The sequence below is a fragment of the Hemicordylus capensis genome, chromosome 1 (assembly GCF_027244095.1).
Source record: "Hemicordylus capensis ecotype Gifberg chromosome 1, rHemCap1.1.pri, whole genome shotgun sequence".
Classification (NCBI taxonomy): Eukaryota; Metazoa; Chordata; class Lepidosauria; order Squamata; family Cordylidae; genus Hemicordylus; species Hemicordylus capensis.
The window spans coordinates 436,134,753-436,153,726 of NC_069657.1; the positions used below are offsets into that span (position 1 = coordinate 436,134,753).

General features: G+C 42.2%; 1 protein-coding gene across 1 annotated transcript in view; it reads left to right on the plus strand.

The window, feature by feature from the left end:
- Positions 1-14,193, plus strand: part of APMAP (adipocyte plasma membrane associated protein) — a 34,663-nt gene extending 20,470 nt beyond the window's left edge. The window contains exons 5-9 of the mRNA XM_053243635.1: positions 4,795-4,911; positions 9,373-9,547; positions 11,375-11,509; positions 11,975-12,167; positions 12,712-14,193. Of these exons, the coding sequence (XP_053099610.1) occupies positions 4,795-4,911; positions 9,373-9,547; positions 11,375-11,509; positions 11,975-12,167; positions 12,712-12,921 (830 nt within the window). The 3' untranslated portion in view covers positions 12,922-14,193. The remainder of the gene's footprint in view (positions 1-4,794; positions 4,912-9,372; positions 9,548-11,374; positions 11,510-11,974; positions 12,168-12,711) is intronic.
- The last annotated feature ends 4,781 nt before the right edge of the window (positions 14,194-18,974 follow it).

Below are 18,974 nucleotides of genomic sequence, written 5' to 3' on the forward strand. Positions count from 1 at the left end.
AATGCACCTATCATCCCTGTTTGTTGGAGAGGGTGGATAGTGCACAGAACTGGCACCTGCCAGTTCGAAGGTGTGTGTGTGGGTGCTCTTATCCTTTCTGCTGCGTTTCCCCTGCTGGCGCTGTTTTTTAAAATGGTCTGGCTGGGAGGCAGCGTACCTCCTTGCTGCCCCGGTGCCTCCACAGACCAGAAGTGGCTGGAAGTGCCTGGTGTGCGTGCACTGGGTGTGTGTTTGCCATCTCCCGTGCAGTATGAGATGCCTTTCAGTATCTTCCTATAGTGCTGCTGCCCAATAGAGGTGTTTCAGCAGGAATTCGAACCAGAAACCTCTGGCTTGCTAGTCAAGTTATTTCCCCACTGTGCCATTAGGTGGCTACCCACTAGTGATAAATTACTGCAATTACGTAACTTTGTGATGGGAATGCTTCATATTCTGCATTTGTTTTTGTTTGTAATGACTTTCTTTATTACTTTTTAATGTTATAATGTTTTTAAAATTTCAATCAATATATTAAAAAAAATTTTTCCCCAAGAGACGAAAGGAGGAACTGTTGCTGGCCAAAGCCTGTTGACAGAGCAGCCAGAAGGCTTCCAGTAGCACAACTGAGTCTGCCAGGGCATTCTGCTGCCCCCCCATAGCCCCCCAAGTGACTGTCGCATTTCACCTCATTATAGAAGTACCCCTTACAAGTTTGACTGTTAGATCTTAGGTTGGAGAGAAACATCCTCAAAGTTTCTCCATCCTGTTGATATACTTTGATCTAAATGTTTATCTTTCAGCTGTATGGTTGCATTTAGGAAGGCAGTACTCCTCAAACCTATGTAAAACCTATCTTGTATTTTGTTTCTCACCCCCAAAATCAACTGACAAGTAAATCAACTGACAAGATTTACTTGCCCATAACAGCTTATGTCTCAACTGTACACATTCTTATTTATTAGTAATTCCCACAGAAATCCATTAGGACTTCAAATATGTGTACCTGACTTTAAAAAATAGATACTCAAAGCAGTTCACAAAATCATGAAACTTATTTAGGCTGCATTCCTGTGCACACTTATCTAGGAGTGGGCTTATCCCAAAGGGACAATGGCATATTCTCAACAATGCACAGGATTATGCTCTAAATAAATTACAAGATAAAAGCAAGAGTTAACTTTCCAACTACAACAGAAAAGTTCTCAAAGGAGTCTATGCAGAAAATAATGTTTCCTGTCCCCAAGGAATTCACAGTCAAAAAAGAAACAGAAGGTAGACAAGACAGCGCACACCAATCACTGAAAAGAGGCTGTGCTGGACTGGATAGTAGCAGTTGCCCTGCCCCTGCTAAATATTAGAGTCCCGTCACTATAAAAAGGTTCTTATTTTCCCTGTTAGAAGTGATGATCCATCAACATGTAGCGCAGTCCTATGTAGGGTTACTCACTTGTAAGTTTCACTCTCTGTGTTCAATCAATTGAGCTTACTCCCAAGAAAGTCTTGCATAAGATTTGCAACTTTTACTTCCTTGTAAAGGTGGTTAAGCGTACTGACGCATTGGGAATAGACTTTATTGAATTCAATAGTGTTTACTTTTGAGTAAACACGGATAGGCTCGTGATAATACTAGAGAAGAGAATCCTTAGTATCCTTGGCTCAGGCTGGAACGCACGGTTAGTCTGAAGTTGAACTGAACTGGAGTTTTAGTTTCGGATATGCATGGGATGGGAACGGTGTAGCGATAGTTTCTTCTGTCCTGCCTCTCAGCGACCCCTTCGCTGTAGGGTTTTCTGACACGCTAGCTTTATTCTCCCCTGCCACATCAGAAAGAACGGCGCTACACCGGCCGATTCAGAAGAACTCCGTAGTACTCAGAGAGTAAAGTAAACGCAGCTTTTCAGAATTCAGAACACGCCCCACAAGAGCCACCTTACGAATACGTGCGCAGATTCCGTTTTAGCGATGCGTGCGTATAGAATTGGCTAGGTTAATTTGCATATCCCATGATACACTGCGCTGCGGGGGGGTGGGAATCCTACATGTCTCCCGATCCGTTCTGCGTCTTTGTTAAAAGAATGTCGGATTCGGGGAGGAAAGCGTAGTGCCACCGTTCCTTGTTTTTAATACACAGAATGGTTTGTGCATTAATAGTCGCGAGTCACCCTAATCTCAGTAGATGTCGCCCGTTCTGTGGAAATGTTTGGTAATGCTGCTTCATTTTTTGGAGTGGTCTTCTGTGGTGCTGTGGGCATCTTCCCTAAATTGTGTAGGTTCAAATGCAGGACAATTGGTTCTGTTACGTAATAATAGCTTTATCCGTAGCATATTAAATTACGGTTACTTTTAGCTGCTCTATCACGCAGGATATAGTAATTTTTAGATATCCCAAGTAGTTTTGCTCGTTTTCAGTTGGACGTATATCATGCTCGCAAGCTTTCCACCTTAACAGAACTTCCCACCTTAAGGAAACCAAAGTGGGTTGTGGCTCTACGCACCGTGTCATGGAGGCTCATTTGCATAGCCCACAAAGCACCGCGCGCGGGGGGGAAAAGAATACCTTTCATCGTGTAATTTGCTCGCATTTGTAAACGACAAGTCAATTTAAAAAGTCGAAGGAGGATAAGATAGTGCTTTGGGTACCTCTTGCCTCTGAAGAATGAGAGCTGCATGAGGCTACTTTTGCAACACCATAACCTTAGGCGGTGTCTCTCGTTCTGTGGAAACGTTCGCGAAGTTAGTTCGGTCCTTTTTCTACTGTGTATGGAGATCCTCATTGTGGGTTATTTCCCCAATTTTTGGAGGCCCAACGGCGGGCCACCACCTTGGTTGTTCAATGATAGAACCACATTCTTTTGGTTTAATTTTCTGATTAGCTCTGCATGGTACATGCTAGTTTATTTAGCGTCCAAGGTTAACTGCAGTGTTCCCAGACTGTATGCGATGCAGGAGTATCGATCCCTCTGCCCCGCCTATTTTGCAGAACTCCCCCCAAAATGCTCACATACCCCCCATTTTAAGTGAGGGGCTGCTCCTCAAGCCGCCTTCCTTTTGCCTGCAAGCCTGAATGCACCAAGCAACTGGAATGAGATCCGACTGCCCGTTCTTGTCACGAGAGGGACCGGGAGAGCGAGCTGTCTTGGATAAAGCAAATCGGGTGCAAGAGGAGAAGCCTAGTCAGAGATGCATGTAAGGGTGGGAATGTTTGTTTCATTCCATACCTTTTGGGTGTGCTTGGTATGATAGGCTATGTATGCCGTAGGCTTTAGTGGGGGGAGAAAAGGGGAAAGGCTGCTTATTTATCTATCATATATTTTGAAGATTTTGTTTGTGTGAAATAAAGTCATACTTCTGGATGACATACAGATACCAAATTTTACACACACAATCCTGCCACTGAAAGTATCTGAATGCACTACTTTTTACATCAGAATATGATCAAGGAAAGGTTTTATTTATTTTGTATTTTTAAGAGGGGAATCAATATAATTATCACATTTTAACTGTCACTGTTCTCAACGGATTGTTAACACTCAATAATCAGATCAATAATTCCAAAATGACATCATGCCCAAGAAAAGCAGATCTTTCTCAGATTCAGATTTACTGTTATGAACATCTACCACATATGGTCATTATTATTCAATAAAATGAATAATGTTTGAGGTTGAAGTTCTACAAATTTAAAACTTTCCTTTTACTTCCCCTTTTACATATATTTAATTTCTTGAACCTTCCTGGAAGTGTAATATAAACGACTTTGCCCAGTCAAGGACAGGCTTCACTGACTAGTTTGAAATATTTCTATCCTGTTCTGCCAGCACAGTGCTGCTTAGGGTGTCTTGCAATAAAACAATCCCTTAACAATGTTTACAAGTTTCTCAAATTCACTTTGATATTTAATCACATGCAATTGACAAATTGTTTTTTAATACAGGATTTTATCAGTATTGTCTTACTTTCTATTTCATATGCCTGCATTATTAAAGCACCTTTAGCATTTGGACATGATATGTTTAAATGACTTGTAATCTCTTTTTCTTTAAATGAAATGTAATCTCCTGTAAATATTCCTATATGGAACAGTATACAGACGGGCTTACTCTGCCATTGCTATATCAGCACTCTGTGCTGGGCCAAATAGGGCGCCCCCTACTCCTACATTCTCTGTCACTTAGGTTCTCACACTGTATAAGGTCACAGGTAGGGTTGCCATAATCAAAGATTAAAAATCCCAAAATGGCGCCTCCAGTTAGTCAACGGCACCTCTTCCCCTGGCCTCAAGCAAATCTGTGTGCTCAATGGGAAAAGATTGCAGAAGCCAACCCCAAGGTACATAATCCTCTGAAGCCAGAACAAGAAAGTACAAGCAGGGCAAAATAGTCCCGAGTGTAGCAGTAGATACTTTGTTGTGGGGGCAGAGCAGTGGGTAGTGACTCCTATTACTTACCTCAGCCTTGATTCTAATGTTGCATGAGGTGTTTCTTAGGAATATAGAAAGCAGCCTTGTACCGAGTCAGACCACTGGCCCTTCTAGCTCAGTATTGTCGACACCAGGGCTGCACAACTTGGGCTCTCTAGCTGTTTTTGGACTACAACTCCCATAATCTCCAGCCATAGTGACCAATAGTCAGGGACTCAGGGATTATGGGAGTTGCAGTTCAGCATCTACAAGAGGGCCAAAGTTGTGTAGCCCTGTCTAGACTGGCATACTTTTGTGAAGTGGAATAGCAATACACACACACACACACACACACACACACACACACACACACACAAAGTGTCAATTGTGAACCTGCTAACAATGTGTCTTAAAAGGAACCAGAGACGATGAACCCACGTGTGGAAGACCTCTTGGAATCCGTGTTGGACCAAATAACACACTTTTTGTGGCCGATGCCTACTATGGACTCTTTGAAATCAATCCTGCCTCAGGTAGGTTTTTCTTTTTTCCTGCTCAGAAAATGGTTAGGAGCACTGAGAGTCTTTTTGTGTCTGTGGTTAACATTGCCTTGTTGCTTTACCTTCCATTAATCTGACTTGCTTGGAAGACTGCAGAGGCTTTAAAACTAATTTTTACATTTTCACTGGGCAGCTTCTTCATAACAAGTTCAAGCTATCTCATGCTAAAAATCCAGGTTAAGAAAACCTCAAAGATCACTATCCAGAAATGCTTATTGTAGTGTTCATCCATTTAAATATTACACACTGAAAATGTCAACATGATATTGCATCTTAATCTAGAAGATTAATGAAGAATCGAGCATGTGTAAATTAAAAGGGTGGGGGGGAACTACACGGGAAGCACTATAATATTTGCAGTCTGCCAAGTAGAGTCCAACTGGCTTGAACTTGATATTCTCAATAACTCTGCTTATATACTTAAAATGATTCCTGAATAATGTGTGTAATTCGGAAACTTCATTTAGTCCAAAATGAAGCAGATACATTGGTCTCGGGGGTATCCTGGAGAGTCCACATTATTTATGTCTGTTCTTAAATAGTTGCACTGGCTGCTGATATGTTTCCGGGCAAAGTACAAAGTGCTGGTTACTGCCTTTAAAGCCCTGAATGGCTTAGGTCTGGGTAACCTGTGAGAATGCCTTTCTCTACAAGATCCCCACTGCGCACTGAGATCATCAGGAGGGATCAATCTTTGGGTGCCACCAGTTCACCTGGTGGTGACCTGGGATTGGACCTTCTCAGTTATTACCCTTAGGTTGTGGAACGTGCTCCCCATGGATAAGAGAGGATTATCTTCCTTGTAGCCTTCAGGAGAGCCTTAATGACCCATTTTTTTAGCCTGGCTTTTAATGATGTCCAGTTTTAATTTTAATCTGGTTTAAATGGTTTTTAAAAAAATATTAATAGTTTTGTTATGTTTGTTTGATTTTAATGTGAACTGCCCTGACACAGTGGCTTAGTTTTTAATTGCTTCAAATCTCTTGTCTCAAAGGGATGCTGGCTGATATTCCTATTTCTGTAATCATGAGTTTGACTTCTCCTCTAGAAGGTGCAAGGGCACCTAGCATTGGGGAAATCCCTCTTCCAGGGCTGGGAAGAGCTCTTGCTTAGCCCTGATGAACTTTCTTTGGATGCAGCCCAATGACTTTTTATGGAAAGAATGCCTTATCTTGGAGAGCTGGTGAGCACAGAGGCTGTTAGGTTTAGAGCAGGGAATGTAGCTTCAAAACATCTGTTCAGTTGTGAAACTCCCTAAATGTCCTTGCATGAGCTACTGTGCCTTGGCTTTCTCCACCGATTTGGGCAATAAATTGCTCTGAGTTTCTTGGAAAAAGGAAGGACACAAATTATTTAATCTTAGGACTTCTAGAGCCCTCTTTGCAAAAGATGTTTAGAACATCATAACTCATGCTTTTAACTTGACCATATTTATAGGCCTATATACTTGAGGACAGTGTTCCCTCTAATCGTTTTCATTAGTGAGTGGAATAAGTTTTGTTCTGGGTGGCATTATCAAGGCAGTGTGTGCACAGGTGCATTATGTGCTATTATAGATACAACTTGCACACACCCCATAAATATGGAAGGAAAGAAATGTGTATTACAATTCTTTTCTGTTTATAAAACTGGATTGTACTTTTTTCTGCTTCACATTTAAGTATAATAAAAACAAGGCAGAATCTAAAAAGTAGCCTTTAAACAAAGTTTGCCAGATAAGAATGTCATATTCAGATTGTCATACACTTAGATAAGAATGTAACTCATTTAGCTTAGCATCGAATGATACTGAAACAAACAGTTTAAAAATGCAAACTGTACTTGTTGAAAAGCAATATTACTGGCTTTAAGAGGACTGGATAATTAATGGGCAGCAGTGCACTGACTGAGTTTACTATAGTACTACAATTTGAGCACTACACCATTGAGGTGAAATCCCACCCAGCATACTTAATTACATAGAATCCTAAATGGGATCTGAAGGTTTCAGGAACACTTGCAGGATTGTGAGGCAGGATCGCCCCATATCCACAAAATGGCTCAAATAGTTCAGGCGATGGCTTGGGAATAGTTAGCCACCCATGATTTTGGTGAAAAGATTCATTATAGACAGGTGAGAGAGGGAAATACAGAAATTGAAAGAACGCAGATTCACTAACTCTTCTGCTGCACCTGTAGCTAGCTGAATACCAGCAGTGAGAGGGATGCAATACACAACCTTGCTACAGCGAAATGTTTGGCTTTAGATAACAGTACATCTAAATTCCTCAAATGGAGACTTCACCGATACAGGAGGACTTACTTTCACATAAAATATCCCAAAGGGTCTTTCTTGAATCTGTAGGAGTAATATCTTCTCTTGGTGACTCAAGTAAGCAACGCTCTTGGCCCATTAAAGGAATGTACAGGGGCGATCTCCTGAAGAAATGATCTGGAAACTCGAATGGTACTGAAAGCTGCTTCATTTATAGTACAGTGGTCCCTCGACTTACGAACTACTCGACATAAGTATTTTTTGAGTTACAAACGGCAGTTTTAGATCCAGTTTTAGATGCGGTTTTTTCGACTTACAAATTTTTAGATGGGGTTTCCTCGACTTACGAATTTTACATGCGGTTTCCTTGACTTGCCTGCCTGTTTACTGCCTGTTTATTCTTGAAAAGAAATGTTCCTGTGCAGTTTGCAAGCCTTACTGGGGGTCTGGGTCTTTTTTCTAGGCTCCGGAACGCATTAATCTGTTCCCAATGCATTCCTATGGGAAACCGCTTTTCGACTTACGAACTTTTCGACTTACAAATGTGCATTCGGAACGGATTAATTTCGTAAGTAGAGGGACCACTGTACTTAAGGCTGCAGTTCTGTGCACAAGTACTTTGGGAGTAAGCCCCCTTAAAGTTACGCTTAATCAGCCTTTAGTCTGTGATTTTGGGCAATAGTTTCCAGAGAGATAAAGAACATGGTCTGTATGTGCGCGCGCACACACACACACACACACACACACACACACACACACACTCCCTCTGATACACTCCTTCCCTTCCCACCCCACACACCTCCCTCTACAGTCTAAAAACACACACCTACAGTTCACACACATACCCACAGTATGTGCGTGTGTGTGTGTATATATATATATATACACACACACAGTGTCTTGTCCCCTCTCCTCCACAGCTCTCCTGTGACCTCCACTTCTGTCTCCTTTACTGGCTTAAACGTTACACTCTCTCTCGTTCTCTCTCCCAGCACCGGTGCACTGGAGCTCCTGGCAGAAGTCCCTCCCCCAGCAGCTTTCCCATTGGATAAGGAAGCCTGTAGGGAGCCGGGGGGGGGGGGGGGGGCGGATGGGGGAAGGGAGCTGCTGGAAAAAAGCTAAAAAGCATCGGAGCCAACCTCTGGTTGCTTTCTCCACTCCCTGACATCCGTTCCTTGTGCTGTCTGTTTGCCTCCCATCCCTGCCTGTGGTTTCCCCCTTTGGTATTTACCCTTGTGTGTCCCCAGTCAACTCTTGAGGCTGGCTCCGGAGTGAGCATGGCCGTGGGGTGGGGGGACTCTTTTTCATCTCAGCTCCCCCTCTTCAAGGCCACCTCTAGCCAAATATTGGAGGGATGCGTTAATTAATCAGTTCATCAGGAAGCTTAATGAATCAGTATCAGTTAATTAGAAGGTTGCCAAAGGTGGTGGGGGCTGGGGAGAAAGAGAGTGTCACCCAGTGAGTTTCTTGGTTGAATGGGGATTCGAACTCAGGTCTTCCCGGTCCGAGTCCAACACTCTAAGCATTATGCTATGCTGGCTCTCTAGTAGGCGGCCAGTGCCGCAGCTGCTTTTCTTGCAGCCGGAGGCTCCTGGAGCCCAGAGAGCAGCTGCTAGCCACTCTGAGAGGAGGTGCAGGCCTTCAGTAGCATCTTGCTGAGGCCAGAGAGGGAGAATTGGCTCTCACTGGCACAAGAAAGCCCATTTCCCTGCTCTGGCCACAGCAACAGCTAACGCAGTGGCGGGGACAGGGAGCGGGGAGACTGCCGGCATTTTAAGCAGCTATTGGAGTGCTGTGTGCAACATCACGGCTGCGGAAATCCTCTGCGGGGGGGGGGGGGGGCTGAAGTATTGTGAGTGGGTGCGCAGCCACGGCGCGCCTTAGAAGGAACAACAGTGCTTGAGGAATGTATAGAACCAAATTAAACCTCAAGCTTAGAACATGTTTAAGAAGAGAACCAAACCTTCGTCTCCCTGCACACAATCCTTTCACAACTCAGTGCCAAAATAGAGAGGAACTGCTTTTAAAATGTATGGATATCAATCAGTTTTTTATATTTGTCATTTTGGTACTTGGAACACTGTTTTGGTTGGAAAGGTAGTACCCTAAGATAAAGACAGTACTCGTTTTAGAACAGAAAAGCAAATGATTAAAAGGACCACACTTTTTTTTGTGATCAGGTGAAGTGCAAATGCTTGTGTCTTCCAAGATTCCAATTGAGGGGAAGAACTTGTCCTTTGTGAATGATCTTACATTGACTCGGGATGGACGGAAAATCTACTTTACAGACTCTAGCAGTAAATGGCACAGAAGAGACTATTCTTTGTTAATCATGGAGGCTACAGATGATGGACGGTCAGTATTTGGGCCATGACATGGTGAAAATCCTTGCATTAATTTTGAATTGTCAACTGCCAGAGCAGGAAACGGACCAAGTAATATGACAGCGTCTGGTGTGAAATATCTAGACACAGGTGCTTGCTTGTAGCCAACATGCTTATTCTTAGTTCTTTACATTGTAACACATGTACAGCTGTACCCCTGAACTGAAGTCTTGGGGCTGCTACCTGCCCTACTATTCCTGATGGTGCCCCAATCCTAGCTGCCATGTTTCTGTGTGATAATTCACATGTGATCTTGGAAAGAAATATGGTAGCCAGGACTATATTATTTGTTGCAGAGCCGATGTCAATAGCAGGGACGGGGGCAGAATGACTTGAGTGCCTTGATGCTGTAGCTCTCATTGTGAGGATCAGGATTCCTAGTCTGTACCCTGTTAGGGTTTCCTCTAGGCAAGGAGGATGTGTGTAAAGCCACACCTTGATCACAACTAATCTTTCCTACATATTGATAAGAGTGAACTTCATTCTAGCCCTTTGGCTATGCTGCTCCCCTAATTATTACTGATTGATTGGTTGGTTGGTTGAATTTACCACCTAGTATAAAAAATCTCTAGGCGGTGTAGAGAATTAAAACCTAAAATATAACAGATTTAAAATTCATAAAAAGATAAAAATCGTAATAGATAAAACACATTAAAATTGAAAGTTGGAAAAAAATTGTGCCTCATAATTACTGGGTCATGAGGCACAATGTTACCTGGATTGTGCCTGATTTTAGGTTTGTGGGTGTCAGGGATAAGAAAGCCTGAGGGTTTGGCTGCTGCTTCTTTTTTGGTAGTGGGATTAGGAAGGCTCACCACCTGTATGGTTCCATAGCCTTCTGGTGCCAGCCCCAGACTCAGAAAGCTTGTGGCCTGGAAGCCACCAGCTGTGACAGACATAGCTGTGGCTCAAGCTTACAATGACTCTTGCAGGAATATTTCTAATAGAAGAGGTGAGTTGTGTGCTGTGTGCTGTAGCACCTCTTGCCCATAAAAATATGGTATTGTTAAGCAAATATGTAAAAGAAGCATCTTGGAATGCTGTACAGAAATGAACTGAACCTATACTGAAAGACACACACCTCCATTCTCATGAGTTTGGCAAAGTTAAAGGCTCCAGAAAAATTAGACCATAATACAGGCCTGGCATTGCTGCTGCTGCTCCTGACACTGATGTATGATAGTGCTTCAAGCTTACTGGCATGATTAAGCTAAGTGGACAGTGTGGTCATGACAACAGAATTTCCAGCAAATTGTCAAAAGTAGGCTGGGCCACATATTTGTAATAGTCCTTCCATGTAAAACTAGCAAGCCCTAATGCTATGTGCCATGGCACTGTGGATGGGGCTGCGACTGGAAATAATCCTCTGTTCCTGGCTGAAGAATGCTTGCAAGCGCGTGCATTTCCATGAGCGGGATAACAAAATACATTGTTGAGGTCTGTCTTTACTGCCCGTGAGAATGGAAGGTGCTGATTGTTTTCCAGTCGCAATGAGGAGTATTGGTTGTGTGGTGTCCCCATTAATTCTCTTCATCAGGGAGGCAAACTCCTGGAGCCATGCTGGCACAGAAACGGGGCCTGGCAACTGGGGCTTGGATTACGGTGGAGTTGAGAGCACTGATTTCTCATCCCTGGCTGTACATTTTGCAAACCTGCTTTTAAAAAATGACGACAGAATGTGATGCCCGATCGTTGCTGTTTTCCATTTTATTTTTTTATAATCTGGGCAGTACAAGAAGCCTTTGATTGTTACTGAAGCTGTCATTACATAATGCCTGTGTAACTATTGTGCCCTCAGCTTACTTGAATATGACACTGTGACAAAGGAAGTGAAAGTCTTGATGGAGGGCCTCCGATTTGCAAATGGAGTTCAGCTCTCACCGGCTGAAGACTTTGTGTTGGTGGCTGAAACTACTATGGCAAGAATACGAAGGTAGATAGGATGTTGCTTCCTGTGAAATGACTTTGCTTGGATGACGTTAGCCGAGTGTTCGAGCCCAGCTATTTTTGAAAAATGCATTTCATGGAAGATTTGTTGATCAGTATCTGTGTGGGGAGGGGAAGAGAGAAGTTCAGGATTTGGCTTCTCATTGACATTTGTCTGGACACTGTCCCTATAGAAAAGACTTCTAAAAATCACTGACATGCAGATGATGTAGTACTTAATAGTACTACTCAGTTACACTAAAGGACTACTTCATTTCAGTAGGACTACTCAGGAGTAATGTAGTATGGCAGTCATCAGCTGTTCTCTAAGTGCCCTTATTGCATTTACTATGCAGATTCCATACTGACTGTGTGTTGACTGTAGGGAGTGACTTTCAATGCTTTTAAAAAGTGGATTGATCCTTTAACATGTGCTGTGGCTTGTAAAATGTTATGCATTTAAATTTTTTAGGTATTATGTGTCAGGCCTAATGAAAGGTGGAGAAGACATGTTTGTAGAAAATATGCCTGGATTCCCAGATAACATACGTTTAAGCAGCTCTGGAGGTTATTGGGTAGCTATGTCAGCTATCCGAGTCAGTCCTGGATTTTCTATGATGGATTTCTTATCTGAAAAACCGTGGATTAAAAGAATTATATTTAAGGTAAAAAACAAAACTAGTGGTGGTCTGTCCCAATGCTGCTTGTGCTAGAATAATCTTAGGTGCTTTAGTTAAGGAAATGCCTTTTTTTTACATATGCATTTGATTAAATTGTATAGTTTAAATATTGTCTTAAGGCTAGCTGACACAATATGTTTTAGGCATAGCAACCACTGTTAAGAGGTGCTGAAGACCTTCTAGTAAAAACTTAAGCTGAGCAAAAAATGAGCTTTCCCATTTGCAGGTGACAAATTGGAGGATAGCAGCTTTTGGAGGTGGGCAAAGTTAACACCACCAACAACAACAAACACCAAAGGCAAGAGGCTTAGTAGAGTAGTGGCAGTAATATGGTTCTTTTGCTTTAAACTCTCTCCACCCCTGCAGACACAGTTGGTCCTCAGTGGCTACTTCCAGCAGCTATCTGCGCCCCCCACCGGCCAAACGCTCTCATGTAACACACCCTAACACGACTACTGGTTTAGTCGCTTGTTTGTAATGTTGGTGGCTGAGAATCTGTTGTCCATAACATTTAATATTTGTGTTTCAGCTGCTCAACCAAGAAACTGTGATAAAATTTGTGCCTAAGTACAGCCTTGTTGTAGAACTGAGTGACACTGGATCTTACAGAAGAAGTTTCCATGATCCCAACGGAATGGTGGCAACGTACATAAGTGAAGTACATGAACACAATGGACTTCTCTACATAGGCTCCTTCCGGTCTCCCTTTATTTGCAGACTGAACCTTGAAGATGTCTAATTGCCTGAGCCAAAAGCAATGCCACTGTTGTCTTGAACTGCTCTGGAAGTGCAAAAGGGGATCAGTCACGACCTTTGGCCTAGGAAGAAGAATGGCAGCACAGTTAGTTGTGAGCACTGTAGCACTATGTAACTAGCAGGGTTCAGAGTCTGACCGCTTCCTGTTACTCAGCATGTCATTTTGAAATGAGTGGGCACAATCCATCATCATATTGCGCAACTCCCATTTGTATGGTGCGCCTTGTGTAGAAGTTGTTCCTGGTGGACTGTGCCCAATCTGTGAAATCTTTATTTTCCTTAAGCAAAGTGAATACAAAATTACCTCATGAAAAAAAACTTGGCACATTCATTTATTAACCATATTGTTGAAAAGTCACTTCTACTATTGAAAGATTTTTCATAGCCATACCTGGTCAACTTCCATATTTCAAAAATATCGTATTGAAATTCATCATTGGATTCAGAGTTGCTAGTCTTAGCTGATGATGTCTTGCATGTGCTTATTTCCAACTTGAGTCTCTCTCAATAGGCATGGTTTTGTAAGCATGCATGTTGTAATACTTAATTGCCATGCCTTTATAGATGTATTTATCAACTGAATTACAATTCCATTTCCTTTTAGGGCTGCTTTCTTTATTGACAGTTTTAAAGACAAGAGTACTTTGTGACTCCTCAAGTCTGAAAATGTCATCTCAGAATGATAAATGGCTGTAGCTAGCTTTGAGAAAAGCAGAGCTGGTTCCAGGGTCTTATTTGATCTTTGAGCAAGCTATTTAATCATTGGCATCTTTTCAGGCACAAGAAATGCCCTCCTGTCTTTCAGCTGCAATCTGGGATCTACTCTTAAATTCTCACGTTTATAAGACTACAAAATTGTAATAATCAGAACTATCCATGGAGGCCTTCGTTTCTCACTAGAATTTGACCAAAAGCTGCACTCAAGGTTAACTCAAATGTATGCCGATTGTTTGACTGAAATGACTTCTCCAAGCACATAAAGAGCTATTGCTTAAAGTGCATTTTATTTTCTGGTTTTGACATAAAATTAAGTGCTTCTATTGTATGTGAACAGTTCAGGGTTTTTAAAGATGTGAAGATATGGCTAAATCCATTTGAAATGGATGAGATTTTTAATAGTGAGTGAAGTAAACAAAGTCTTGACAGGCTTACTGAGTTCCAGCTGGGTGGTCTTTAAAGGGACAGAAACACATGTTACAAAGCTTTGTTATCATTTGTAAGCCAAAACAAACTATTAAATGACTACATCATCCAAGTGTCTGATGATTGCTTTGGTCTTGTTTATAAGGAACAGAGTTCTGCTACAAGTAAATAGCGATCTGCTGCATATTCTGGACCTGAAATGATGAACATGGGTGACACTTTACTTTCCCCCCAACACCATTCAGATTTTTTATCCCTAATTATATAGGGGATTAGTATATAATGTATTGCAGGCAGACTTCCCAGCAGTTATCACTGTGTAGACAAACAGTATTCTTGCTTGCTCTCAGGAAGTATAGTGCAAGTATTCATGGCAAAAACAGATTGGAAAGATTGTGTATCCTGTCACTGGCTCGTCATAAGCCCAAGGCTCCTAAGAAAACTGCATAGCCATGGACTAAGAGGACAGGTCCTTCTATGGAAGCAAAGAGTAAGGATAAATGGGCACAGTGGAAGGGAATAAGGACTAGAGTTGCTCAATCTGTATTGGGACTTAATAATAATAAATAATAAATAATAAACGACGTTAGCTGCCCCATAACAAATTGTTATCTGGGTGGCTCACAAAAAGATTAAAACCTACAATAAAAACACAACACATTAAGTCATAACATAAAAAACGTGACAAGAAAATACAAAATACATTACAAAGCAGGTTAAAAACTCAACATTAGTTAAAAAATCAGATCAAATCTGAAAATCAACATTTAAAAGGCCTAGGTGAACAAAAAGGTCTTTACCTGAAGTCTGAAAGAACAAAGTGAAGCCAGGTGAACCTCACTGGGGAGGCTATTCCATAAACGGGGTGCAACCACTGAAAAGGTCCTCTCCCTGGTAGCCACCCACCTCACTTTGTTTGGCTTGGGCACCTGGAAGAGGGCCTCTGAAGAAGATCTTAAGGTTTGGGTTGGGACATATGGGGCAAGGTGCTCTCTCAGATGATCCAGTCCCAAGCCATTTTAGGGCTTTAAAGGTTAAAACCTGCACTTTAAATTGGGCCTGGAAACAGACTGGGAGCCAGTGCAGCTGATAAAGCACTGGTGTAATATGATCAAAACATCCAGTTGCAGTTAATAATCTTGCAGCCCTATTTTGTACTAACTGCAGTTTCCGGACTGTCTTCAAAGGCAGACGGTTATAAAGAAGATGGTATCGGGTGTGAGTACTCCTGAGCAAGCTTGCTTAAGATTGGTAAAATATTAAACACTCCAAAAATAAATAAAAGAATTCTCTAGACTGGGTGACTGGCCAACAAGATGGCAGGTGTGATTCTATGCAGTTATAAAAGGTCTGTCAGGGCTTTTCTTAAACCCTCTTTTCATTTGAGAAGGGGAGGAAATCTCAAAAGATATGACTACTCAGGAAAAAGCTTGTGAACACATCAGCTCAGTGAGATGTGAAAGTGAAAAAGCAAATCCATGGTTAAAAATAACTAGCCTAGGCAAGGTATTGAAAATAAAATGGGCAGTAGTAGGCCGTCATATAACTCTGTAGCAGCCATACTGTATATTCTGCCATGTGCATGGGCCTGGTTATCCCCTCTCAAAAGGGGTGCTTTAGAACTGGAACAAGTACAGAAAGGAACAACTAAAACATGAAAAAGTTAAGAAATTGATACTTCTAAGCTTAGAAAACAGTGTTTATGGAACACAAATAGGGCTTCCTTCTGAGTAAACATACATAGGATTGCACTGTAAGTGATTTGCACCATTAAATTAGCAAGGGTAGCAATATGTCTCTTATTTCTGTACTTCCATTTTTCCTCTCAATCTGTGCGCGCGTGTGCATCTGCGTGTGTATGTAACTAGTTTCCAAAACTGCTTTTGGAACTTGACAAGCAGTATATAAATATCTGTTGTATTAATATATATACTTACAACCCTGCCAACTGAAGAAAACATTTCATGCATCTTAACGCTACTCCAGGAATGCTTATAATATGTTCATCTTGTGCTTACATCAACAGACTAATAGGGCTATGTGACTGGAATTGGTTCCTACCATAGATTCCCAGAAGAGCAACCTCCCATAGACAGCCAAAATGTGTTTCTGGTAAAGCTATGGAATAAAATTGGCAGAGCTATTTTTGTTTTTAGTTAAGGGTTCTAAGTTGGTCATCAATAACAGCCACTGCGTTCTGGTCCAAAAGTCTAAGTGTCTTCTAAAAGGCATCTTTACTATGTGTGCCCGGCTTTTGCACAGCTTCTATTCATTGCAAGGAGGTTTTGAGAAAAATCCCAGTGGGCCTGCAATCTAATATTCTGAACTCGCTGACTTGAAAATTCTCTTCAGTGAACATGAGTACAAACCGGAAGCAATGATTACTAGTATATAAATCTCCAAGTCATACCATGGTAGTGGTTTTGTAGATAAGCTATAGAACTGCTGCAAAAATCCCCAAATGCTTATGGCTGAATCCAGCGATTGAGAAACACTGAACTGGGGCATGCTGATGTGCTGTGGAAGGGGCTGAACTGCTCCTTGAGATGCTTTCTGTATCCCTGTCTTTCTGCAACAACAGGGATAGGAACATCACCCCAAGAGAGGGAATCATGATGCTCAGGGATTCCCTCGAACACCTTATGCTATAGCTGACTGGTGGAGGATCCTGTAAGTCTCACCACTACCAAGAAACCATAATTCAGTTTCTGAGATCTGACAGATGCTGGAAGGCTTTTATTTGTTTGTTTCTTTGTTTGTTTGAAACATTTAATATACTGCCCACTCCGAAGACTCTGGGCGGTGTACAAAAACATGCAAAGCAAGACAACATTAAAATTACATTCTAAATTAAAAACTAAAGTAACTAACAAAAAAAGGGGGGGGGAGGTAAACTACAGGGCAAAAGCCTGGCGAAAAAGAAAAGTCTTCAATAGAGATTTAATAACCAGTAAAGAAGGGGCTAAATGAATCTGAAGGGGAAGGGAGTTCCAGAGAAGTGGGGCAGCAACCAAAAAGGCCCTTTCACGGATTCTAGCGCCCCGAACCTCTCGGAAATCAGGGACTGACAAAAGGGCCAATATTAACTGAGCTATCCTGAAATTGCAAGGGGAATGCCTGCCCATTGTTCTGAGAGCTGATTGAGATGGTGGTGGGGTGTGTGTACACATGCGCAAATGCACATACATGTTGTTTATATACTGCTTTTCAATGAAAAGGTTCTCAAAGGATTTTACATAGGGAAGAATAAGATGGTTCCCTGTCTCCAAAGGGCTTACAGTCAAAAAGGAAACAAGGTAGACACCAGAAACAGTGTTAGGTGTTATTTTAGGTGAGAGAGGTGTGCCTGGGGTAGGGGTTGGGGGGGGGTCCAGAAAAAAATCTTGGGAAATGCTAGTTTAATTCTTTATTTCTGGCATTCATCCAGGACTTTATCTCTGGCCTAGCTTAGAGAACCCAATTCCCCTTTTACCTCCCCAGCAAGAAAGCAAACACCATCATTTGCAGTAAACTGTATCTCATCTGCCATTGGGATTAATTATTGATAATGCAGCTGCAGTAATGGTTTCTAAGGCCAGGTGGGACTCTGCTTAGACAAACAAAAAGCACTTTGGCTCTGTTCCTCCTCATGAAAAGCAAGAGTGCTGCCCTCCTTAGAACATACGAACAGCCCTGCTGGATCAGGCCCAAGGCCCATCTAGTCCAGTATCCTGTTTCTCACAGTGGCCCACCAGATGCCACTGGAAGCTTACAGGCAGGAGTTGAAGACATGCCCTCTCTCCTGCTGTTACTCCCCTGCAACTGGTACTCAGAGAAATCCTGCCTTTGAGGCTGAGGGGGCCTATAGGCCTCTAACTAGTAGTCATTGATAGACCTCTCCTCCATTAAGACCTCGTTGATAGACCTCTCCTCCAAACCCCTCTTAAAGCCAGCCAGCTTGTTGGCTGTCACCACATCTTGTGGCAGAGAAGTTGATTATGCGTTGTATGAAAAAGTACTTCGTTTGTTGGTCCTAAATTTCCTGGCCATCAATTTCATGGGATGATCTTTGGTTCTAATGTTATGAGAGAGGGAGAAGAATTTCTCTCTATCCACTTTCTCCACACTATGCATGATTTTATAGACTTCTGTCATGTCTCCCCACAGTGGTCTTTTTTCTAAACTAAATAGCCCCAGGTTTTGTAGCCTTGACTCATAAGGAAGGTGCTCTAGGCTCCTGATCATCTTGGTTGCCCTCTTTTGCACCTTTCCCAGTTCTACTACAATGTCCTTTTTTAGATGGTGACCAGAATTGTACTCAGTACTCCAGGTGTGGCTTCACCATAGTTTTGTATAAGGGTGTTATAATATTAGCAGTTTTGTTTTCAATCCCATTCCTAATGATCCCTAGCTTGGAATTGGCCTTTTTCACAGCTGCCGCACATTGAGTCGACACTTTCAACGAGTTGTCCACCAAGACCCCAAGATCCCAATCCTGGTCAGTCACCAACAGCTTTGATCCCATCAGCGTATACATGAACTTGGGTTTTTCCGTCCCAATGTGCATCACTTGATTGCGGGAAGGTTGAGCTTGTTCTCTATGGCTTGTTATGAGCCAATTTAAAATTGGATTTTACAGATGGCTTGCTGCTTGCTTACCTCATCACTTTCTGAGCCACCCATTGCAATAAGGCCAGAGGCTGATCTTCCTGGCTTGGGTAATCCTGCATGTGTGGATTTTCAATATGTTCTTGGTTCCAAATATGGATTCCTGAGAGCACTCATATTTTTAAAGTAACTTTTTAGGTCTTTCATTTGTGAAGATGCTTTTAACAACATGCTAGCAGCATTGACTGGAATGGGCACAGTGTGGGGGTTGATGGTGTTAGACTTTGAGGGGAAGTGGCCTGGGTT